Source organism: Natator depressus, chromosome 3 (assembly GCF_965152275.1).
Source record: "Natator depressus isolate rNatDep1 chromosome 3, rNatDep2.hap1, whole genome shotgun sequence".
Lineage (NCBI taxonomy): Eukaryota > Metazoa > Chordata > Testudines > Cheloniidae > Natator > Natator depressus.
Genome location: NC_134236.1, coordinates 17912751 through 17938388, shown reverse-complemented (window position 1 = coordinate 17938388; position 25638 = coordinate 17912751). Strand labels below are relative to the sequence as shown.

At 42.2% G+C, this 25638-nt stretch overlaps 1 protein-coding gene across 1 annotated transcript; it reads right to left on the bottom strand.

Annotated features, from left to right (window-relative positions):
- Window positions 1-669: 669 nt before the first annotated feature.
- Window positions 670-24143, bottom strand: MEP1A (meprin A subunit alpha). The gene is made up of 14 exons (XM_074946784.1): window positions 24032-24143; window positions 23923-23947; window positions 23763-23816; window positions 21690-21730; window positions 21489-21564; window positions 20302-20419; window positions 17902-18077; window positions 12098-12319; window positions 11278-11427; window positions 8138-8353; window positions 5415-5888; window positions 3891-4064; window positions 1526-1730; window positions 670-940 (listed from the first exon to the last, which is right to left on the bottom strand). Exons 1-14 carry the CDS (start codon window positions 24098-24100, stop codon window positions 793-795), a joined length of 2148 nt encoding a protein of 715 aa, XP_074802885.1. The 5' UTR covers window positions 24101-24143; the 3' UTR covers window positions 670-792.
- Between the last annotated feature and the right edge of the window lie 1495 nt (window positions 24144-25638).

Genomic DNA, 25638 nt, shown 5'->3' with positions numbered 1-25638 from the left:
GGGCCTGATCCAATGCCCCCTGAAGTCATTGAGAGTTTTCCTTTGCCTTCAATGGGCATTGGATTGGGCCAACAGAGCAGACCAGCACTGAAATATCTGATAACTCCATATGGAAAGGTCCTATAGAATTTAATATAAAATGATAACTAGGATTTAATATAAAATTATATCCCTGATATAGAATCCATAGAATGGTTCAAAGATTCATAGAAAGGAGCTTATGTTGTATTACATGCTGTTTGCCAGCTTCTCAGCTGGTCTCAAGCAGCATAGCTCCATAGAAATCAGTGGAGCTACATCAGCTGAGGATTTAGGCCAATAAGTTTTTAGAGTAATTGCTATAGAGGTTCATTATATTTCTAAAGAAGCCCATTGGGTCTGTTCCTGTTGAATTCTATGGGCTTTTTCCACAAGGGAATTTATCTCAGTCATTTAAAAAGTTCTTTCAGTTACTTTACCTGAGTTTGAACATTGGCCTTTTTCCACTGGGTAGATCAAATACATGGGATCTCTTCATTCCTGCTTGTCTTAGAAGAAACAACAATCTGATAAAAGAACATGCAGAAAAGATTCTCCAGGTTGTTCTCATGTTATAAACCTTTATTAAACAGAAGTTCAAGGTAAAGGATCTTTAAATGCTATGCCCTGCAGAGCAAACGCATTGTCACTGAGATTTTAGTAGAACATTTCTATATCCATATCTTGAGAGTTTCTACATATTTTATTCCTGCATCTGTATTAATTAAAAACCAAACGCTCTCAAGCTCCAGGAAAAAAATTATGCTGAAGCATTTATCTTCTAGTTAGCATGGAAACAATTATGATAATTAATACTATTGTTCCGGCGGCTCCACCAACCATCATTCCAAGGAGATTCCCATGGACCTGTGCAGCCTGGCATCTCTCACCTGTATAGAAGAAGGTGTTGCCTGAGGGACACCTGGGAATAAAAGGCAACAAATGTAAAGGCTTGGTGTGTATTTTCCTGCCCTGCAGGGACATTGCAAGATCATCCATCTACATTCAGAACTCCTGAAAGAACTAAAGGGCCTGTCTGCTGTGGATTGAGGACTGTTTGGTTTGAGAGAGGATGTTCCATCTAAACACAGCCTTGAGCAGGGTCCTATGGGGAACCATCCCATCCCAGAGCTGAGAAGGAGAGGGAGCTCAAGGAGGCTCCTCCCCCCCAAGATGGCTGGGTTGCATGTGGCAGTTCCCAGTAGAGGGGTTCAGGCCAAGTCTCCCACATCATCCTCACTTCCTTTAGGGTAATTTATGTCCCCTGGGAGCACCCACAAAGGGAGCAATCCCTGCACTGCCCTGAGGACTGCTAGTAAGAGAATTCCCAAAAGCTGAGCAAAGGAGTGCTGTGTTCCTATCACTGTGCCTGACAATGTGGAGGATTTGATACTAATGTCTGTAGCAGTGAACGGAGAGTCTTATCTTCTCATGAGCTGAATGTCTATTATATGCATCAGCTAGTGCATGAGAAATCTGCGGCTGGCATGAAAGGGGCCTGTGGTACCTGCAGCTTGCTTTCCCTTTCACATTCACACAGACGCCATCATTTTGGCAAGGATTTGGGTCACACGCGTCTCTCATGTAGGATGGCCAGTCTTCAAGGGAGCCAGTGTTCAGAGCTGATCTCCTTTGCCTTTCAAGAATAAGGTCTTTGGTGATGGATTGGGCAGGTTTAATAGGGACTTCAGTCTTTTTGAGATAGGTGAGATCTTTTGAAAAGGAAAAAAAGAGAGACAGTGGTTAATAGTGACTGACATTATTATACATTGCACTTTTCATCCGAAAGGATCTCAACAATAGCATATTATCTCTCCTTGCTCCACACAGGGAGCTCTCACTTGTATTGGAGGAAGCTCTGCATGTATAAAAAGAGGAGAACATGCCCCTGCTATATACATTGATACATATAATATTATATCCATGTATATATGCATATACTTTCTATATGTATATTTGTATATGTATATTATCGAATGGACCAAACTAAAACCTTACAACCTGGGATGCTTGAAATCCAGATCCACATTTTACAGTCTGAACCCACCACTAACACATATAGGAATCACTTCACCAATAATAGAGATTACTTGGCAAATGACTTCAGTGCAAGGCTTCTATGGTAGCTTTCTCTGAAATGCCCTCACATGGGGCTAGCTAAAGGGGGGAAACTTCAAGGTTTTAATACATGGATGCCAAGATGGCATAAGCAAGAGGAGTTTCATTTTATTAGGAACTGGGGAATTTTCAGGCTCCACATTAACCAAAGTGTAACCAGACTGCTGGTACAGAAAGTTGATGAAGTTTGGAGGCGCTATTTAAAGGAAGATCTTAAAGCAGAAATAGGTGAATTAGAATATAAAGGGCTTTGCTGAAACATGGTGGAGTGACAAACATCAAATCTGTATGGATACAAGTCCCACGTAATAACAATAGAAAGATATTAACAGGGCTGTTCTACGAGCTTCCAGATGAGGGAAAGGTTATAATGGAGTGCACAATGCTGAGGGAGGTCACAGAAGCAATGAATTCTAATAAACAGTAATCAATGGTGTTTTCAGTTAGCTGGGTATAAACAGATCAAATGTCCTGATGGAACAAGGTTTAGAGTGGCAATTTCTCGACACATTAAATGATTGCTTCTTGGAAAGAGAATGGACAAGAACAGAGGCGGATAGGCTAGTCTCATCTTAGGGTGTGTCTACACTTAAAACACTGCAGCGATGCACCTGCAGCTGCTGTAGCGTTCAAGTGTAGACAAGCCCTTAGTAATACACTGGAGATGGGTAAAGAAGTTAGCTGACCCCCAAGACAAAAGAATGGAAATTAAAACCTTTAGACTCATGATGGAGGCTATTCAAGCAACCTGCGCAGAGTGTCCCAGAAGGAAAGCATACCCCTCAACAGAAAAGGAAGCATGCAGGCATGTAAGAGAAGGTTGGGGATTAAATTTTCAAGTGTCCAAGCAAAATAGGAGACTAAATCTCATTTTCAAGAAAATTAGAACTCTTGGGCCCAGAACCTCAAAGGCATTTAGACACCCAACTCCCACAGAAATCGGTAGGCATTAGGTGCCTAAATACCTTTGAGGATCTGGGGCCTAGGAGCCTACGTCCCATTGAAAGTCAATGATTTTGTCTTCTAAGGATTTTGATTTCCTTTCCATTGAAAGTCAATGGGACTTTGGATCTAAAATGCCGTCACTTTCGAAAATGAAATTTAGACTCCTAAATCACTTAAGCTATTCTGAAAATGTTACCCCAGAAGATTAAATGGCAAGGTTCAAGAGGTTATTCAATCAAAGAGATATCCTTCCAAAAATGGACACCCAAGCCAAAAATAAGCAATCAAGACATAAGACGGAAATTAGGAGCAGGGGTGATTATTGAAAATATTCTAGCTCATTACATCAATCAATTATACATCCTTACTTGGAATACTGTGTTCAATTCCAGACATCCTTTTCCAAACAGACACAGCAGGCCAGATTTTTAAAGGTATCTAGGCACCGAAAGATGCAGATAACCACCCACTGGGATTTTCAAAAATGCCTAGGTGCCTAACTCTTATTGAAATCAATGGGAGTTAGACATCTAGGAGCTCTTGAAAAATCACACAAGGTGCCTACCTGCATCTTTAGGTACCTAAACACCATTAAAAATCTGGCCCTGCAAAATAGAAGGGGCTCAGAGATTGATGACAATCATTATTGGAATAGCCATCTGAACTGACATTGAAGGAACAGCCTGTTCAGTTTGATTTAGTTGGGGTTGGTCCTACTTTGAGCAGGGGGTTGGACTAGATAACCTCTTGAGGTCTCTTCCAACCCTGATATTCTATGATTCTATGAAGAGAAAGAAAAGATTCTGCACCTTTAAATTCTGCAAAAATAATGAGGTCATCATTTTTCAGGAAATTCCTCTGTCTCAGATGTTTGTGAGAGATGAAATTACTCCAACCCCAGTCTAAGCTTCTATTACACTTGCATGAAGGGTCGAATGTTCCGACAATAGATGGTTTATCCCACATTGAAGTATCATTTTTATCTGCAAAATAATAGGATTATGCATGACTTGTTTTTAATCAGCAAAAAGCCTAGAACCAAATGTTATTCAGCGATAGATGTTAAAGCATTACAAGGACTTTTTCTGCATTAAAAAACTAGTGGTGAAGTCATGCCACAAAGTCAGATTCAGATTTTGAAAGTTTAGAGGTTTAGAGGTGTGAGAGTTTAGAGGTTCTGGATTTTATCCATCATTATTGTTCTGTGAAAAATCTTTGTAATTAAAAACATTAATATAGAAAAGATCATACTGAGAAAGGTATGGAGAGATGGGGACTCAGCTGTTGCGGTTTTACTTTGCCATCAAACTCTTTATTGTTCTTATTATTAATTTTATTACAATATCACATAGGAGTTCTAGTCATGGACCAGCTGGGTGTTGTACAAACATAGAACAGAAAGACTGCCTCTTCCCCAAAGAAAAGGAGTACTTGTGGGACCTTAGAGACTAACCAATTTATTTGAGCATAAGCTTTCGTGAGCTACAGCAGCTCGTGAGCAGCTCACGAAAGCTTATGCTCAAATAAATTGGTTAGTCTCTAAGGTGCCACAAGTCCTCCTTTTCTTTTTGCGAATACAGACTAACACGGCTGTTACTCTTCCCCAAAGAGTTTATAATCTAAGTGTAAGGCAAGAGGCAATTGATGGAGACAGAGATATGGATGGGGGGGATTACTGGATGTGCTCTGGATGATGGTAACTCAGAACTCCCACAGATTTCCAACTACTTTATTCGTTAAATAAAATGCTTTGGATGCTTTGCGTGATGGTTTTTGGATGACAATCTAAATGCAACCAAGCTGTCTGTATTCAAGTTTGCCAAACCTCAAAATCTGCACATTCAGTTGGTCAGGTGCATCACGGGAAGGTGATGCTCTTGTGGTGTTGCAATGTCACATTTTGACACACCACTCATCAGATCCTGTCACTAGCTTGGAATTATTCTGATATCCCTGAGCCCATTCTAAGAACACAGGCAGAATTCTGAGTCTTGACTTGGCTTTGAAGAACTTTATATTTAGAGTCAAACTCATATATCTCTGGGCTCATTCGCCCCTATAATAATAAATAATAATTATTAATGAACACCTAACACTCATAAAGCACATTTTTATCCCAGGTGAGCTTGTATTACTATTCCCATTTTACAGATAAGGAATCTGAGGCACAGAAAAGGGGAAGGGACTTGCCCAAGGTCACCTGACCAAGTAATAGAACAGCTGGGAATTGAAAGTAGGCCTCCTGACTCCAAGTCCCATGCCCTCTCCACTGAATCACACTCCCTTTCTCTTGTGCATGCTGTTTCAGTCATTTTCATGCAAAAGCCACTTACCTGGCAAAACTTGGCTCTTGTCTGTTGTGAAGGTCCTGCTTGAGGACATCCTGTTCCTGATGTCAGGGTACTGGTCTAGCACCGTTAAAATAGCTTGTCTGTTCTCAGCAGGCCATTGCAGAGCATCATCATTCTCTCCACTGCACAAGTGAAAAGAAATGCGGGTGTAATCTGGAAAGTAGGAATTAGATGTGCCACGAGGATACAAAGATATACCGTAACCATAACCCTCAGGGCTATAAAACCGGGGACTACGCATCACAGAGCCTGAAACAGAAGTCTGGAGAATATGGGTGAAGTTCCGAATGAGCCACACAGCATGGGGGCATGGTGTCTCAGTTAGGGTGACATCATCAATAAAAATTCCACCAGATGAGCTGCTGGGATTGCCCCTGAATCCTTGGAAGACGTATCTGAACTTCTCTTGAACATTGAGGGTCACATGGGCAATTTTCCAATTGTGGTCGCTATCTCCTACCGGAAGAAATGAGAACAAGGGACACAATTAATAACAATATACCTTAGGCGTGGTCTACATTAAAGAGTTAAGTCAGCACAAGGTGGCTTACGTTGACCTAGTAATGTCAGTATCTATGCTAGAATGCTGCTTCCGCCAAAGTAAGTGGCCCACTATGCCAACATCATGATTCCACCTCCAGAAGAGGCATAGTGTTTATGTCGATGCAGTTAGGGCCCACCCCCGCCCTACCATTGAACGCCCAAATTGTCAGTCGCCTCCTCCCACACCCTGGCGTGACAGCCTGAGCTGTCAGCCAAGCACGTGGCTCACCTGGTCCCCGGCTAACAGCTCGGGCTGTCAGTGCCAAGGCAGCTGTCAGTGCTGGAGTGAGGGAGGGGGCCCAGCTGTGAGCCTGGCATCCAGCTGACAGCTTGGGCTATCAGCACCAAGGTGATGTGGGGGGCAGGGGGCAGATATTATCCCCATGCGGGGCTGCCAGACTCCAGCTGACAGTGTCCCACAATGCCCCACTTCAGTCAGTGGACGCTCCTGGTGAGGACGCGCACCACCGACAGAAGAAGTATGGACGTGAATTACAGTGGTATCTATACAGTGACTTGAGTCGACTTAATTTTGTAGCATGGACAAGTCTTTAGTAGCACATTTATTGTTCTCCAACCACTTATTTAAACCGCATACTAAGACATGTGGATTTCCCCATAACCCTGCAGGGTGGAGATCTCAGGTTGTTGCTATTATACATTTATATTTCAGTATCACCAGAGCTCAGCTAGGCCAGGGGCCCATTGTGCTAGGTGCCATACAAATATTTAGTAAATGGCAGTCTCTAACCCAAAGAGCTTACACTTTGAAAGACAAGAGGTAAGAGGTCAATGAGACAAACAAGAGGCCCAGGGAGGCTGGCACCAGCTGTCCCAATATCACCCTGATTTTGCCAAGGTACAATCCTTCATCCTGAAAATCCCACCTGCAGGATATTCCTAGGTCCCCCAAACTCCCTGGGTATTGCCACCACAACAGCACCATTTCACGATAGCTGAGTTTGTGCTGTTGAGCAAACCCACAAAAAGTGGCAACTCTCAACAATGTTTGGGTTTGCATTTTTTTAACTTGGTCTAAAGTGATCTCAAAATAAACCATCAGGGTCAGATCCTTTCTCAAGGTGACTCTATGGCAGTCGTGAGAGTGACACAAGGGCTGAATGTTGCCCTTTCTGTTGTAGGAGAGCCGGATTCTGATACCTTTACTCACACTGAGAAGCACAAGACTCCTTGAGAAGTCCAATTGATTTCTACGTGTCAGGTGCATTGAAATCAGCAGGATTGCTCATGAAGTCAGGTGTTATTTAGTATGACTGACATACTATCAGAATATGGACTACTAGGTCTCTGACTTTGAGTGGTCCATACTGAGACCATTCGTTAGCTAACCCTTTGCCCTTCCCTATTATTCCAGGCTGACCCCAGGATGCTCTAAGTGTTCTCTGTTCAGACACAAGTTTAAAGTTTGATGTCAAAGCACTTGTATTAGATGGTGCCACTTAAATTCACAAAAAGAAAAGGAGGACTTGTGGCACCTTAGAGACTAACCAATTTATTTGAGCATAAGCTTTCATGAGCTACAGCTCTCTGCATCCGATGAAGTGAGCTGTAGCTCACAAAAGCTTATGCTCAAATAAATTGGTTAGTCTCTAAGGTGCCAAAAGTCCTCCTTTTCTTTTTGCGAATACAGACTAACCCAGCTGCTACTCTGAAACCACTTAAATTCAGTGAATCATTGGAACCATGTTCTACTGGCAAGCAATAAGGAGTTAATGAATTTTCTGCATGGAAAATGCTCTAGAAGCAAATACATGTGCAAGTTCTCAGGAATGAAAGGTCTTATTTGCATTAACAATGCCGAGGATCATTGCTCCTATTTGCATGAGAACAGTGATTAATTACGCCTCATGGTGCAAATGTAAATCTTTTACAGTCCTGCTTTGCTCTTACCCAAAGCATTAAAATGGTGTCCTATATTGTTTGGGACCATCCGAATTTCACCATCCAGGGCTTACATACAGCCATCCACGTAGTAGGTATGTTGTGCTCAGATTCCAGAATACCTACCTGGATAGCAAGATGCTGACCTGATTGGTTTAGGAAAACTCTTGTGTTTCTGAAACAGTTTGTCTCATTTCTAAACACACTATGGTATCCCTCACCCACCCCAATTTTTTGTAGTCTAATATTTTCAGAAATACCTTGAAAGGTTTTGACTTTAACCAGCATGTTAACAGTCCCGGTGCCATTGTCCTTTCTAACCCAGATGACAAGCTTGTCCAAGGGGCTTCCGGAGATCTTATAGAAGAACTGGAGACACTGCTGAGTTCTCTTTGGGTAAAGGATCCGGGATTCTAGGAGAGCCATATCTTCTGCCTGGCCAGAGCTAGTGCTGAAGTACATGAAAGAACCAGCATCTACAGAGAAAGTGAGCCTTAATTATTTATTATTAAATATTAATTAATTATTTATTAATTAATGATTAACAAGTAATAATTAATTAATAAATAATAAAGTAATTGATTATTAATTATTGCCTCTTCTTAATCTTTCTGCCTGCTGCATATGACTTGCGGTTGCATAAATGTATGTGCAGTGCAGATGAAACAGCTGCATGTACAGTTCATGGTGCTTTTCTTAAGCCTCACAATGCCATCATCTTTTTAGGTATTATCTCATATCCCCATGTCACCAACAGGGAAACTGAAGCACAGAGAGGCTACACAGAAGACCCAGGAATAGTATCCAGGGGGTTGACCCCAGTCTTTCTCTAGTCACTAGACTGTACTGTCACACAGCCAAAGTCCCTTTAGTTACACCTGTGAAATAAAAAATAGGGGTGTGACATTTTGGGGATCACACAGACAGGAAAGGGGTTCTGTCACTGCCTGCCTTATAACTTTGGGTGCCTTAATGCTATGCTGCAATAGCTCAGCACTCCGATACCAGCAGCCAGCCTTCAAGCATAAAGGGCTTCCACCCACCTAGTTACTCCTTGTAGGGTGACCCCAATAACCCTTCTGCTCCCGAGCCTCCCCATATCCATCCCCTGAGTTCTTAACAGCCAGACACTTGAACTTTTTCTGTTGGGATCATCATCCCAGAAGGAGCGCAACCTGACCCAGTCAACAGATAACTGCTCAGGGTAAAAATAAACAAAAAGTTTATTTAATAGAAAAATCACAGATTCAGAGATGAAATCACAAGGAAAAGAAAACACATAACGAGTTACACAGAACTTAACCATAGAGATGAAACCTCAGACTTTACACTTCAATATTAGCGAAATCCACTTCTCTAACACAAGTTACCTATTGCTGCTGAACAGTTTCCCAGCATGCCCTCTGTCCTAGAGGGGATCCAGTTTTTAAGGAACAGCACCTTGCTTAGATGCTGGCCCTGAGTTTCTGCATAGCCTGCACTTCAAACTCCTTCCCTTTTAACTGGGGGGTTTGCAGTTTTTTCCTCTTCCTTTCAGACTATGAGAATTCATGGTTACAGAGAGTGGGGAAACTCCCTCCAGGCAACCTTAGTCCACCAACCATCATCCTGGAGTTAGTTTCATGTAAACAGCTAGCCTGGGAGGTGCCCTGCCCGCCTGCCTGGTGGGAGGCGACACGGCAGCTGCACCCTCGTTACTAGGACAATGTTCTACACATATCTCCACGCATACATTCATAACCATCTGAAGAAGTGGCAAAGAGTCCTGTGGCACCTCATAGACTAACAGACGTATTGGAGCATAAGCTTTCGTGGGTGAATACCCACGTCGTCGGATGCATCCAACAAAGTGGGTATTCACCCACGAAAGCTTATGCTCCAATACGTCTGTTAGTCTCTAAGGTGCCACAGGACTCTTTGCCGCTTTTACAGATCCAGACTAACATGGCTACCCCTCTCACATCTGAAGAAGTGGGTTTTTTACCCATGAAAGCTTATGCCCAAATAAATCTGTTAGTCTTTAAGGTGTCACTGGACTCCTCGCTGACCTCCTAATGACCATCAAGTTTCGGACATTACATGCTTTTCATGAAAGACCTTACTTAACCTACAGTTCTACTCTGTAACATTGTGTAGAACCCGCTGATTCAATTGCTTATCCCTTGGGGTTCAGACCCCCCTGTTCTCTCCTTGGGGTGTCTGGACATTGATTGTCACAGGAGGGGAAAGAATTCAAAGAAAGCCTGCAGGCTGTTCTATTGACGACCCTTAGATTGCTTCCAAGTATCATTTCCCATTCCTAGTTTAAATTGTACCTGATCCTGTGTAACCATTCCTGAGAGAGTGTGAGTCTCCGTGTCTTCTTCACTTTAGTGGCTGGTCCACATAAGGGGATAAGAGTATACCACAGCTGCCAGCAAATGGAATTGCTCCTTTAGCTCAAATGATAGCGGCTCATGCTTAGGGTCATTACACCTGCACTTCTTACTTAGGCAAAATTCCCACTGAAGTCATATTTTCCCAAAGTCTGAGGGAGTTCTGCCTGACTACGTAGTGGAAAATCAGGTCCTTAGTTGTCAAACAAGCCTTTGAGAATTTTTCTTTAATGTGTGAGCAAATTCCTCCTGGACTGACACTGCCGGGCTCTGTGACTGGCTCATACTAGGGACTGACTTTGCATTTTTTTGTGATTCCACTAGTTTGAAAAACAGAAAACTGGGGATTTTGTGTAAAATTGTCATTCAACACATGAATAGAAGGACCTTAAAAATCATTGTTGTTTGATTCTTTAGGAAACCAAATATTGACCTGAGACTGTGCCAGCCTCAACACGCCTCACACTTCGTTTATGTTTCAAATGTAACAGTTATCAGAGATTTGCGTGCAACTCTTCACTCTTATGTTGTGCTAAAATCATTGTTAATCAAACAGAGGTAGATAGGGTAGGTCACATTCCAGCATATATTTATTATGCCTCTAGTTAAACCATAATACGTGTTCTTTGTCCTCTTTGATATTGCTGATCTGGTCTAGAGAATGCAGTGTATGTTGCAAAAAGCTTCTGATTTGGCACTGGTAATATCAGCACCTTTGTTCCTCATTATCAAAAGGAAGCACATTGCCAAGGTGCTGGGAAAAGGGAAAAGGGTGCTAGCATGGCCAGGGTCATAACAAACAAGCCTTCCTTAGAACAGGATCCTCCAAGATAGTCATGCTTTTCCTGGCTTTCAAGTACCTTTCAGTTTGATCAGCTGCCAAGTTTTTCCAAGTGTTGGCTGCAATGTTACCATCTGTCTGAAGCTCTCTTTAAAACACAGCTGTCACCCTCGCTAAAGCATGAACAAAGTGACCTTTGGGGTCCCTAACTTTTACTCAGGTCCGTATTTATTTTTTATTTTACCTTTGCAGCGTCCGAGGAGCGTGTGGTCTTCTTGTCCCTTGAGGCTGCTCTTCTTATGGATCCAGTCTGCGTCATCTCCGGTGCCCTGAACCATGCCACAGATATTGGCAAACTCAAAAGCACACTGGTCCAAAAGGGTGTGAGTTGAAGCTGAAAGAACATGCATATGGTTAAATCCAAAGAAGACTCTAGTAAATAAAATGTGTTTTAAGGAAGACTGGGATAATGCTGTTCAAATTATTTTTCCCTTCTGTACGCTTTTCCTGAGGGATACATTTCTATGCAACACATCATACGGCCCATATACAATCCTGCAACCTTTACCCTCCCTGAGTAGTCAAAATCATTCCTTAGGGAGCTATTACACAACTTGCTGGTTCCTGAAGGTAGCAAATAAAATCAGCTATCCCTGACTGATGCACAGCCTGACAATTGGCTGATTTCTTGGAGTTGTCACAACTGCAAGGATCTGAAGGAGGAAGAAGTTAATTCATTGAGGGGGGTCCCTGAATAAAGCACACATGAAAGGAGGCATAGAATTGGATGAGTGTAAGTCTTTCATTCACTTGCTGGACTGCTTCAAAAGCAGTAATGGCAGCAGAGACCTAGAAAGGGATTGGGATGGGGAAAATAACCTGCTCCACACATCACTCATCCCCACAGTAAGGTAAACTGAGGACAAGTTTTCTATAGCTCCTCCCAATTTGGCTCTCTCGTCTTTTTATTTATTTATTTAGACATAAAAATGAAGGGGGAGCAAAGAAATCCTGTTAAAGTCCAAAAATGTGGAGCACTTGACAATGGCTCAGTGTGGACTTACTGCAGTTGTACATGCGATTGAGTCTTTCTAAGTCAACGGCGCTGAAATCCAAGCGCTGCCCAATAACGTCATTAAATGCTGGTATTTTCGCAGTGATTGTTGGGACACTCTCATTTTTGTTAAAGGATAACGGCTCATAATGCATTACTGAGTCATAATCGTAGGGGGTGTTCAAGTCGGAGATTAACTTGTCGTCGTACTTCACAAAGTTGTGAGATTGGCCTGGTGAAAGAGCAAATGAGTGATTCATTCTTAAAATGGTCAGAATCTTTCCCAAGGCAAAAATGTCCCTGGGATGGACATACTAAAGCTCAAAAGTTACAACATATTAATGCAGAGTGGATATGGTGGATTCAAAGACAAATACCATATGGTTAGAATTAGAATCTTACATTATTGGTTTATGAAGCAATTTTGACAACAAAGTCCTCATATTTTAGATCCCAATTTTCATTTCACGTGTCTTCTGCTTGTGCACATTTAAATAACTGCCAGATGCAGTTTTTGAGAGCTTTCACTTGTGAAGGCAAATGATGGAATTTTCATGCATGAACTATATTTGTGCTTGACGGTCACTCAGCTTGCACCTGTAAATAGATCATAAGAGCCAACTTCTCCCTAACTCACACTTATGTAAACTAGTTCAGTGAGAGCAGAGTCTGGACTTGTGCACATGAGATGGCATGCACTAGTAACAGTGCTCAGAAATGGTGCACGTATATATAAGGCCATATTTTGAAAAAGTGGTTCTGAATGTTTTTTCCTTTTCTGAAGGTCCTCAGGCATCTGCTTGTTTCTGTCTCATTTGCTTCCCTTCTCTGCCTCCTTTATGCCTCACATTACAGCTAGTCTTCTTCTAGCTATGGCCTTGATCCTGCAAAGTGTGAAACTGTCTGGCTCCAATCCAGCAAAGCATGCAGGTAACTGCTCCATTTTACTCATGTGAGTAAATCTATTGACCTCAGTGGGACTACTCACACACTTAAAAGTTAAGCCCAAGCTTAAGTGCTTTGCGAGAATTGGGGCCAGAGTGCTCAGCACCTCGCAGGATTAAGCCCTAAGGAATGATGAGCGTGCTTCATTCTGGAGTCTTTAATTACTGATGCAAATGTTTGCCTGGGTATTCGGTTCACTGTAGAACAACCAGGGGTACTTCTTCTCAGGAGGGGGATGGGTGCAACATGCACCCTTAGTCTGTAGAGTGCTCCCAGCCCCCACTGGCCTGTGGGACAAATGACATCTTCCATTTAGAGCTGAGTGAAAATGCAGTTTTGCCACACTAGATATTATAACATTTGCTGCAATTTTATCCATTTTCACATCCCTATGACACTAAAACGTTAATTTGGCTGCAGAAGCACATGAAATCGTAACATTTCCATCATTTTCCTAAAAACAATGTTGCTATAAAAAAAGGAAAGACCTATTTTTTCAATGAAAATAGTCTCTATTTAGTGCAAATAATTCACAAAAGGGACCAGTTTCAAGCTTGCAGAGTTTGAGGGAAAGAGAGGGAAAAAATTAACATTTCAAACTATACTGTGAATGTTTTGGCTGCTTCTCACTGCTTTGAAATTTCTTATTTTTCTTAATTAGAAATAGCATCTGGCTGCACTGAATGAACATTTATTACTAAATAGCCTCAGTTGTACTATTTCCCAGTGTATCTTACTGGGGTAAGCAGCTACATGCTCAACACAATGGTCTGGGATTCAAGGCTGAGGATTGTCTGAAAGTTTATGTTTATTTCCTTTTAGAGATTTGAATTGAGACTTTGACTGGATTAATTATCAGAAAGGATGTCACTCCCCCCAGGGTAGCACTATAGCTTCTTACAGCTTGGAGGCAGGTAGTCTACGCAGAAGATCAGTTCTAACTTTTAGATGAAGATCCGTTCTAAGACAAGCATGGCACTAGCTGCCAATAGAAGAAGCAGCTGGCAGGTTGCACAAATATTGCCAGTGATTCAGAGCCAGAGATTATCCAGTCTTCATGCAGATGCAAGATATGAGGAGGGCATGCGGAACCTTCCACTGTATGCCCCGTGCAGTGCCCAGCTAGAGTTGCAGTCTCTCAACTCCCCTAAGAAACTTTAAGAGGTGTTTTCCCTCAGTAAGGCCTGCAGGATTTATCCCAGCGGGAAGTGGGATCTATAGCTTGTAATGACACCTGCAGAACATCGTACCTGCAGTAAAGTTACGCTAACATGCACTTGCTATATTTTTTCCTTTTTTGCATTAGGCAGGAGAATGTTATAATGCTCCCAGTCAATTACCATTTTATTGCATGTGTCATATTTGGGCTGAGAGGAGGCAGAGAGGGGTGTTATTGATCATGTGAAAAGAATAAAGAAAACTGATGACTGGCTGGCTCCAGGGATCAAGAAGGCTGATGTGTTTAATGTCTATTTTGCTTCAGTCTTCACTAAAAAGGTTAATGGCAGTCAGATACTCAACACAATTAACAGTGAGAACAAGAGGGCAGGAATGCAAGCCAAATTAGGGAAAGAACAGGTTAATAATATCAGATAAATCAGATGTATTCAAGTAAGCAGGGACTCATGACACTCACCCTAAGGTACTTAAGGAATTGGCTGAAGCCGTCTCAGAACCATTAGCAATTACCTTCAAGAGCTCAAAGAAAAGGAGTACTTGTGGCACCTTAGAGACTAACCAATTTATTTGAGCATAAGCTTTCGTGAGCTACAGCTCACTTCATGATGCATCCGATGAAGTGAGCTGTAGCTCACGAAAGCTTATGCTCAAATAAATTGGTTAGTCTCTAAGGTGCCACAAGTATTCCTTTTCTTTTTGCGAATACAGACTAACACGGCTGCTACTCTGAAACCTTCAAGAGCTCATGAAGGATGGATGAGGTCCCAGAGGACTGGAGAAGGGCAAACACAGCATTTGTCTTTAAAAAGGGGAACAAAGAGGACCCAGGAAATTATAGAATAGTCGGCCTAACTTTGATACCTGGAAAGATACTGGAACAAATTATCAATCAATAAATTTGTAAGCACCTGAAGAAGAATAGGGTTATAAGGGATAGCCATAATGGATTTTTCAAAAATAAATCATGCCAAACCAACCTAATTTCCTTCTTTGATGGGGTTACTGGCCTAGTGGATAGGGGGGAAGAAGTAGCTATGACATCTCTTGATTTTAGTAAGGTTTTTGACACAATCCCACATGATATTCTCATAAACAAAATAGGGAAATGTGGTCTAGATTAAATTAGCATAAAATGGATGCACAACCAATTGAAGACCATAGTCAAAGTGTAGCTATCCCTGGTGTACTGTCAGACTGGGAGGGCATATCTAGTGGGGTCCCACAGGATTCAGTCCTGGGTCCTGTATGGTTCAATATTTTCTTTAATGACTTGGATAATGGAGTGGAGAGTATGCTTATAAAATTTGTGGCTGACACCAAGATGGGAGGGGTTGCACACACTTTGAAGGACAGGATTAGAATTCAAAATTACCTTGACAAATTGGAGAATTGATCTGAATGAAACAAGATGAAATTCAATAAAGACAAGTGCAAAGTACTACACTTAGGAAGGAAAATTCAAATGTAAACTACAAAATGAGAAATAACTAGGTTATTGTTATGCACATGCACAAAATGGTGGCTAGATGTCAGTACTACTGAAAAGGATCTGGAGGTTATAGTGGATTACAAATTGCTTTGGGCAGGGGGTTGGACTAGATGACCTCCTGAGATCTCTTCCAACCCTAATCTTCTATGGTTCTATGATTCTGTGAATGTGAGTCAGTGTAATGCAGTTGCCAAAAAGGCTAATATCATTCTGGGGTCTATTAACAGAAGGGTCATATGTAAGACAAGGGAAGTAATTGTCCTGCTCTATGTGACACTGGTGAGGCCTCAGGTGGAGTAGGGTCCAATTCTGAGTGCCACACTTTAGGAAAGATGTGAATAAATTGGAAAAATCCAGAGAACAGCAACAAAAATGATAAAAGGTTTAGAAAACCTGACCTATGAGGAAAGAGTAAAAGAACTGGGCATGTTTACTCCTGAGAAAAGAAGACTAAGGTTCAAATATGTTAAAGTCTGTTATAAAAAGGACGGTGATCAGTTGTTCTCCATGTTCACTAATGGTAGGACAAGAAGCAATGGGCTTAATCTGCACCAAGAAATATTTAGGTTAGATATTAGGAAAAACTTTCTAACTATAAGGATATTTCAGTTTGGAATAGGGAGGCTGTGGAATTCCAAGGGAGGCTGTGGAATTCCCGTCATTGGCGGTGTTTAAGAACAGGTTGAACAAACACCTGCCAGGGATGGTCTAGGACCTGGTCCTGCCTCAGCACAGGGGACTGCACTAAAGGACTTCTCAAGGTCCCTTCCAGCCCAGCCTTTCTATGATTCTACTATTGGTAATGGGTTGTGGAGCCTTTCAACACATCTGAAAAATGGGGATAATTATACTCTCTGGTCTGTCTTGTCTATTGTAAGGATCAGAGACTGTTTCTTACTATGTATTTGTTCAGCACCTGGCACAGTGGAACCCCAAACTCAGCTGAGGCATGTAGGCCCTATATTTAATATTATTATTGTATTTTATATTTAAATCCAGCTCAAGTTAATAACGACTGAAAATTATTGCCATCTGATGACTGTTTGGTGACCTAAGTGAGGCGAGTTGTTCTTAGTTCAGTTTAATGATGAAAAACATGGTATGTAAAGCCCCCATCAAGAGTTGCCCATCCCAGTAATGCCATGTTGGCAGTCCCAACACAGATGTTAAGGAAGGAATTGGCATGGATGTTCAACTCCTCTCTCTCTTCTAGACCTTTCTGCCACCACACGGGTCAGACACATGTTGGGGCAGAGCTGAGAGAGCATGCATATACTACTGTTATCCGTTTAGTACAAAATGACAGCTATTCAGTTTGGAGGACAGAAGAGAGTATTTTTACCATCAGTTAACTAGATAACTGAATTATTTTGGTACATTTTCTTTCTGTTTGTCTTGCATTTATTTAGTGCTTGTGAAAGGTGGTGAGTGGATAGCCCTGAACATTGAAGTCATCTGTTTATCACATATACCATGGGCAACAACACCGCAAGCTTCCCTATACAGTCCCACCAATGTACCTCAACACTGAGCAAAAAGAACCTTCTCTAAGAGTAAAAGAGTGGCTCATGGTCTTGGTGCTGAGACTAGCAATAAGGATGCCAATGGAGGTGATATTTGTTACATGGTCACATGGGACAGGTTATTGTTGAACCTCAATTCTTCCATTCTTCTACTTTTATGTGTGCGTTCTCCTTTCCTTATTATTATTTATATCACATTAACCTCTAGCACTAGGACCACAATGTGCTAAGTACTGTATAACTCCATAGTAAAACTCTGCCCCAGCCCCAAAGAGCTTCTAATTCAAAAAGAGAATACAGAGAAATAGGGAGAGGGAAAGCAGAGGTGAAATGACTTGCTTAAGGTCACACAGCAGGTTACTGGCAGAGCCAGGAGCAGAACCCAAGGCTCCTGACATCTAGGCCAGTCCCCTATCCACTAGGCAATGCTGCCTCTCTGATCTGTGTTATCCCTCAGGGTGGGAAAAAAAAGCAGAGCTGAGATAAAATGATGTCGGACTATCTACTACATCTAAACGTGCACGAGTATCAGCTTTTAGAGATGTCCGATGCTGCACCCTTGACTCTCATCTGGCTCTAAAATTCCATGTCAAGAGGCTTTAAAATCTTAGTGTATTAGTGAGAAAAATAAAATACTCTCTGTACTTCCCAAAATCTGTATTGATATTTAAAACTGACCTGGAAGAATTTCATCCCACCAGATGTTCACGTAATCATCCCGATCTGTCCTCGACTGTTCATGATAAAATCCCATCGCATGTAAGAGCTCGTGTTCTACAATAGCTTTATGGTCACACCACTGCCCAATGGAAAGGTTTTGTCCAGTCTGCCGATCACCGACCATGGACCAGCACCTGAGAAAGAGAGAGAGTGCACAGTCATATAACCATAGAAGTGTAGGACTGGAAGGCACCTCAGGAGGTCATATAGTCCAGTCCCCTGCACTCAAGGCAAGACTAAGTAATAACTAGACCATTCCTGACAGGTGTTTGTCTAACCTGCTCTTAAAAACCTCCAATGATGAAGATTCCATAACCTGCCTGGGTAATTTGTTCCAGTGCTTAACTACCGTGACAATTAGGAAGTTTTTCATAATGTCCAACCTAAACTACCCTTTCTACAATTTAAGTCCATTGCTTCTTGTCCTATCCTCAGAGATTAAGAAGAACAATTTTTCACCCTCCTCCTTGTAACAACCTTTTATGTACTTGAAAACTGTTATCAAGTCCTGCTGCAGTCTTCTCTCCTCCAGACTAAACAAACCCAATTTTCTCAATCTTTCCTCACAGGTAATGTTTTCTAGACCTTTAATCATTTTTGTTGCTGTCGCTTGAGAAGAGTTTGGAGGTCTGTATTTAAGGACTCAATTTACTTACTTTATCCAAAATGATGTTGAAAAAAATGTTCACATAAATATTTAAAAAACCAATGACAGGTTTCAGAGTAGCAGCCGTGTTAGTCTGTATTCGCAAAAAGAAAAGGAGTACTTATGGCACCTTAGAGACTAAAAAATTTATTTGAGCATGAGCTTTCGTGAGCTACAGTTCACTTCATCAGATGCATTTAGTGGATGCATTCATTGAATGCATCCGATGAAGTGAGCTGTAGCTCATGAAAGCTTATGCTCAAATAAACTAAATAACCAATGTTATTATTTATTATTTGTTACGGTGCTGACAACGTGCTCAGTGTTGACCAAGACACAGAATAAAGGCAGTCCCTGGCTCTGAAGACATTATCACAGGAGGCCAGTATATGACAAGTTATGCCTGTTAGACAAGCTCATTCACAATGTCTTAGGTCTACGAGAGTTAAAAACATAAGAACGGACATACTAGGTCAGACCAATGGTCCATCTATCCCAGTGTCCTGTCTTCCAATAGTGGCCAATGCCAGGTGCTTCTAGCAGTTGAAAGTTTAAGGACACCCTGAAAATAGGGTTGTGTCACTGACCAACTTGGCTACTACCCAGTGATGGATGTATCCTCCATGAACTTATCTAATTCTTTTTTTAACCCAGTTATGCTTTTGGCCTTCACAACATCCCTTGGCAACGAGATCCACAGGTCGGCTGTGTGCTGTGTGAAGAAATACTTCCTTATGTTTGTTTTATTGCTACTGCCTGTTAATTTCATCAAGTGACCCCTAGTTTTTGTGTTATGACAAAGGTGTAAATGACGCTCTCCTATTCACTTTCTCCACACCATTCCTGATTGTACAGGCCTCTATCATACCCCCCCACACACAACGCTTAGTCGTCTTCTTCCTAAAATGAACAGTCTGAATCTTTTTAATCTCTCCTCCTATGGTCCCATTATGGGTGCCATTTTGCCATGAAACACATGGCCAGACTGGAATACAAGTACAGACACCACCCTCATCAGTGAAGACTGAACCTTCCACCTCTTGTGCTAAAGAAGAATTTGTCACTAGTGGGATTTAGGATGAAAGACACTTAGGCATCTTATGAGGGAGTATGTAATGTGCTGGGATTTGAGCTATTGATTGGGCCAGCAGGAGTTAAGAGTGTTGCAGAGGCAGCATGCTCAGCATCTAAGGGAAGGGAACACTTTATGTCATTCACTGGTGACTTCTCTGGATGACTCAGAATTGGCCCTAATGGGATCCAGAAAGAGTCTCTTCAGTCTGGAGGATAAATGAGCCAAGGCAGAGTGGAAGACAGGGGAAAATATAATAATCTTTTTGACTCTGAAAAGTCCTTTAAGAAACCCTGAGATAAAACAAACATACATAAGTGATATACTGGATAAGATTCTTATCTTTTTCTAGCTGCCTCCTTTGTACTCAGTGATCTGGGGATAGTTTATACACAGGAAATAAAAACTGTGTTTCAATAACTTGAGCTTTCATGGCATCTTTTCTTCCAAAGATTTCAAAGCCCAAATTCTGCCTCCCAACACCCCTGCAAAATAGGTAAGGAGTGTACATAGGGATCACTTCACCCATCACTGAAATGGAAACACCTCTGGGGAAGAAGGTGGCGACTGTTTAAGGGTGTGCAGCAAATCTGCCCAAAGAAAATTAAACAAGAATCTAGGGGGTCATCATAATACTTGCCCATTAGATTTTTGAAATCGTATATAGGAGCGCTCTCCTTCATATGGCTTGAAATCCACACAAGACTTAAGACGGAACATTTCAAACACTTCAAGTATGACTCCCTTGGCATTCAGATCTGGAAAATATATTTCAAAAAGTACCGTTAATATATTGTAGATCACGTGTCTGTGGAGATAAGCTATATGCTGTACATACTTTATGTCAGTGGTTTTCAAACTTTTTTTCTGGTGACCCAGTAGAAGAAAATTCTTGATGCCCGTGACCCAACGGAGCTGGGATGAGGGGTCTGGGGTGTGGGAGGGGCTCAGGGCTAGGGCAGAGGGTTGGGATGCAGGGGTGAGGGTGTGAGGGGGTCAGGGGTCTGGGTTCGGGGTGCAGGATCTAGGGTGGGGCCATGGATGAGAGGTTTGGGGTGCAGGAAGGGGCTCTCGGTTTGGGGAGGGGCTCAGGGCTGGGACAGGGGATTGGGGCACGGGGTTGGGGTGGAGGGTTACCTCTGGCAGCTCCCAGTCAGCAGCACAGCTGGGATGCTAAGACAGGCTTCTTGTCTGTCCTAGCACCGTGGACCGCACTGCGCCCTGGAAGCAGCCAGCAGCAGGTCTGGATCCTAAGCGGAGGCGTGCAAGCAGCTCCGCGCCGCTCTCGCCCACAGGCACAGACCCCCCCCCCCCCCCCCCCGCCAGCTCCCATTGTCCAGGAACCGGCCAATGGGAATGTGGAGCCAGTGCTCAGGGTGGGAGTAGCGTGTGAAGCCCCCCTATCAGCCCCTGCCTAAGAGCCGGACCTGCTGCTGGCCACTTCCGGTATCAGAAGAGGTAGGAACTAGCCTCCCTTAGCTGGGCAGCACGGCTGACAGGACTTTTAAGTGCCCAGTCAGCGGTGCTGACCAGAGCCTTACATTCCGCAACCCAGTACTGGGTCGCGACCCACAATTTGAAAGCCACTGAATTATGCTATATCGCAGTCAGAGACAAACACTTTAAATTACATTTTTTGCTATATCTTTGTGATGCTGTGGAATTTGATCTTAAGTGTAATTGGTGGGCCTGCTTATTAGTGTATTTTTAAAAGCTTTGAATGTCATAATGTCATTTCTCTTAGGGTCAAATTCTGGTATCATGTTAACTCCAGTGAGACCAGCATTTGGCCGTAAAATTTGAAGAATAAAATATAGTCTGCTTTACCTAGGTCATCACCCAGAATATAGGGAATGGGGAACTTCCATCTGTAGGCCTCATTTCTCAGTGCATTACGCTCATTCTGTTGAAACAAGAGGGAAAGATTAACAGTCAGTGGTGCATCCCTTGGAATAGGGAAGAGGGATAATAGTAATACTGCAAATATGATGAGTACGAATTACGTCTATGCATTTACAAAATACTTACTGGCAGTAAGATATCCCCCTGAAAGAGGTTCAGGCCAGCAGCTGAAAAGCAATTTAGGAACAGATTATTTAAATGAAATCTCAAATACTGTATCTTATATCCTGAAAAATGCTGAGTTTATAGAATCATGGAAGTTTGAAGTCCACAAGTGACATTTATGGATAATTATGAAGGGCCTGTTTCTAGTCTCACTGAAGTAATGGATCTGTCCCTAAATTAACAGCAGATGCTGCTACTTGATTTGACAGGTTTCTAAAAAACATGTTACGAGAGGTTTACTCTGCCTTATGGCTGTCTATGCTCCAATGTCTTTGCTTCACTATAATCATAGCTTCATAGATTTTAAGTTTAGAGGAAACTATTCTAATTATTCCGATCATCAAATCTGACCTCCTTCATAACACTGGCCATAGGATTTCACCCCCTGATTCCTGCATCAAGCCCAGAACTTGTGCCTGAGCTAGAGCATTTCTTTTAGAAAGAGATCCAGTTCTGATATAAAGACTTTAAATGATGGAGAATCCACTATGTCCTTCGGTAAGCTGCTGCAATGATAAGAATAGAATAGATTTTATATATATATAATCAAAATCAGATTACAAAAAATAGAAAATTAAATGAGGTGGGTTTATTTTGCTATGTGTTTTTCCATGTAATTTCTATACAGTTCAGACAGGTTTCAGAGTAACAGCCGTGTTAGTCTGTATTCGCAAAAAGAAAAGGAGTACTTGTGGCACCTTAGAGACTAACCAATTTATTTGAGCATAAGCTTTCGTGAGCTACAGCTCACTTCATCGGATGCATACTGTGGAAAGTGTAGAAGATCTTTTTATATACACACAAAGCATGAAAAAATACCTCCTCCCACCCCACTCTCCTGCTGGTAATAGCTTATCTAAAGTGACCACTCTCCTGTATCTGGATTTGTCCTGGAAATGGCCCAACTTGATTATCATACACATTGTAAGGAGAGTGATCACTTTAGATAAGCCACCACCAGCAGGAGAGTGGGGTGGGAGGAAGCATTCCCCCATGCTCTGTGTGCATACAAAAAGATCCTCTACACCCTCCACAGTCTGGACTGGCCAGTTTGTTTGAGCATGGGCTTTCGTGGGCTGCAGCTCGCTTCGTCGGATGCGTGCTGTGGAGGGTGTAGAGGATCTTTTTGTATGCACACAGAGCATGGGGGAATGCCTCCTCCCACCCCACTCTCCCACTGGTGGTGGCTTATCTAAAGTGATCACTCTCCTTACAATGTGAATGATAATCAAGTTGGGCCATTTCCAGCACAAATCCAGATACAGGAGAGTGATCACTTTAGATAAGCTATTACCAGCAGGAGAGTGGGGTGGGAGGAGGTATTTTTTCATGCTTTGTGTGTATATAAAAAGATCTTCTACTCTTTCCACAGTATGCATCCGATGAAGTGAGCTGTAACTCACGAAAGCTTATGCTCAAATAAATTGGTTAGTCTCTAAGGTGCCACAAGTACTCCTTTTCTTTTTACAGTTCAGACAGAAACACAGTAAACCACTAAATTACTGCCGACTCTCTAGAACCAGCTGTTATGGCGGGTGGGGGGAGTGCTAACTGGCCTCTAAAGCCATTCCTAATTGGCACCCCACTCTGGGCCATACCGTTAATTGGAATAGTATCATTCACTTCAACGTAAATTCCCCTCAGCTATAGATCTGGCCCAATAGCTCTGAGTCTTCAGGAGAGAAAGGCTCTCAGCCCTAGTGGCTGTTCATTAACATCACAGAATTACCACACAGGTCAGTATGACCTCTGGTTTTCATGCAGGAGAAGCCCAAGGTTTGGACAGCAGGATTGTGGCAGGGCTAAGATGCAGGAATACTGGTGGTGCAGGAGGATGGTCAGTCCCAGCCTGCCTTCATTATGTCTGTTTATGTCCATTGATATGACTGCCTGCCCTGCCTGAGCATGTCACCCAGTTTAAAAAAAAAAAAGACTAAAAAAAAATTTAAAGCTTCTAAATATTAGAAGGTTGCACCAGCATTTTGCTTACAACCATCTCAAAAGGACTGCATGGGAATTAGAAATGCAACCCACCTAAGTTTATTGCTGGAATGTCCTCCCTCAGTTCACCAGCATCAGCATCGCGTGCTGTAAGAAAAGCAAATTAAGAAGAAAACATTATGCATCCCCCGCTCCACCCACAGAAAATAAAAGAAAATATCTCAACCCTAGAAATAGTTTACCGAGTCCTTACCTTCTCCCTTCGGAAGGTGTCTAACCTGAAAGAGAGTAAAATACATGTTGTAGATGTTGTATAACATGTGCTGAAAGAGAGGATCTGGCAATCCAAGAGTTAGACTTACCGAGAATGTACTGCAATAGGCGAAGCATAATATGAGACATAGGCATGAGGAAAAGTAGGTGGAAACCATTCTTGCAGCAGAGAGAGAAAACAGAGTATTTACAATTTACAACGCTCACATTTTATAGAGCAGTTCCTTGAACTTTGCACTTATCATCAGGAAAGAAACTTTGAACCCATCCTTTTCACCAGGAGAACTATTAAAATAGTAAAGATTTTTTCAGTGGCATGAGAGGGTGTCATGATCATTGTTCACCTAAGCCTATTTGCAAGAACACGTAACTGAGCAGCCTGATATCTTTCTCTCTTCATTCCAAAAGCTGAAGGGCCAGACCCCGATCTCAAGTACGGCTTCCAGGTCTGAATTTGGCCCAGAGATTAAGGATTATGGGCCAATTCCAATCTCAGTTACTCTAGCAAAAATCCAATTTAGCTCCATTTGCTTTATGCTCAAGAAACATGGACTGTAAACTCTGCAAGGTGAACTTTGTGGCATTTCCTGGTCATAGAATCATAGAATGCTAGGGTTGGAAGGGACCTGAGGAGGTCATCTAGTCCAACCCCCTGCTCAAAGCAGGACCAATCCCTAGTTTTTGCCCCAAATGGCCCCCTCAAGGATTGAACTCACAACCCTGGGTTTAGCAGGCCAATGCTCAAACCACTGAGCTATCCCTCCCCTATAGGGTCCTTCTGTCTCTCCCTATAGGTTTTACCACCGGATGATATAATATACCTGTAACATAACAACAACAGCCTTGTTTTCAGACAGTCTGCACACAAACAGTGCAAAATGTATGTATGATGAGCACCTGGCTCAAACTTCATACAACAGTGGCTGGCTTCCCAAGCTACCTCTTTCTTCTTCTTGCAGACTCTTTGCTCTGTACTTGTCAATTAATGTGTCTATTATAGCCAAAGAATCAGTAATAGCTATAGTTAAGGTTCCCTAAATGTGTACATTCTAACACTTTTTCATTTTCTCACGGCTTTCTGAAGCTTTCAACCTTCTGAGTTGAATTTTTCCAGGTCTGATTTCCGAGTGAGGGTGAATTGAAATAAATGTGTCTGATTCTCCTAAGAGAGAGCAGGTGGGTGAGGTAATATTTTTTATGGCACTAACTTCTGTTGGTGGAAGGGACCAAGCTTCACAGAGCTCTTCTTCAGGTTTCTCTGATTCTCCTGTCATTCACACTGAGCCAAAAACAACTCAGTTTAAATCAGTGGTGTTAGATGGTATAGAATTGGGGTAAGTGAACAGAGACTCAGGTTCCGTGAGGTTCTCTTTATGTGTTGACTTCTTATGGAATTTAAGGGTCTGGCAAACTTGTCTTAGGGCCTGGCAAACACATTTATTTAAACTTGGTTAAAAGTTCCTTTTTACTGAAAACCAATAAAAAATATTTCAAACAAAATCTTGGAGCAGGTCCCTGGAGAAGCCACACTGGCCACTTCTTGCTCTGTGCACTTTTTACAGTGAAATCGAAATCCGTTGTTGTTGGATCATATTAAAGAAGTTCTGTATTAAAATCACAAATGAGTTTGATTCCCCATAGTTTAAATTCCAGGGTATTACTAATTAAGAGGTCTCTTGGTTTTTGGTACTGTTTC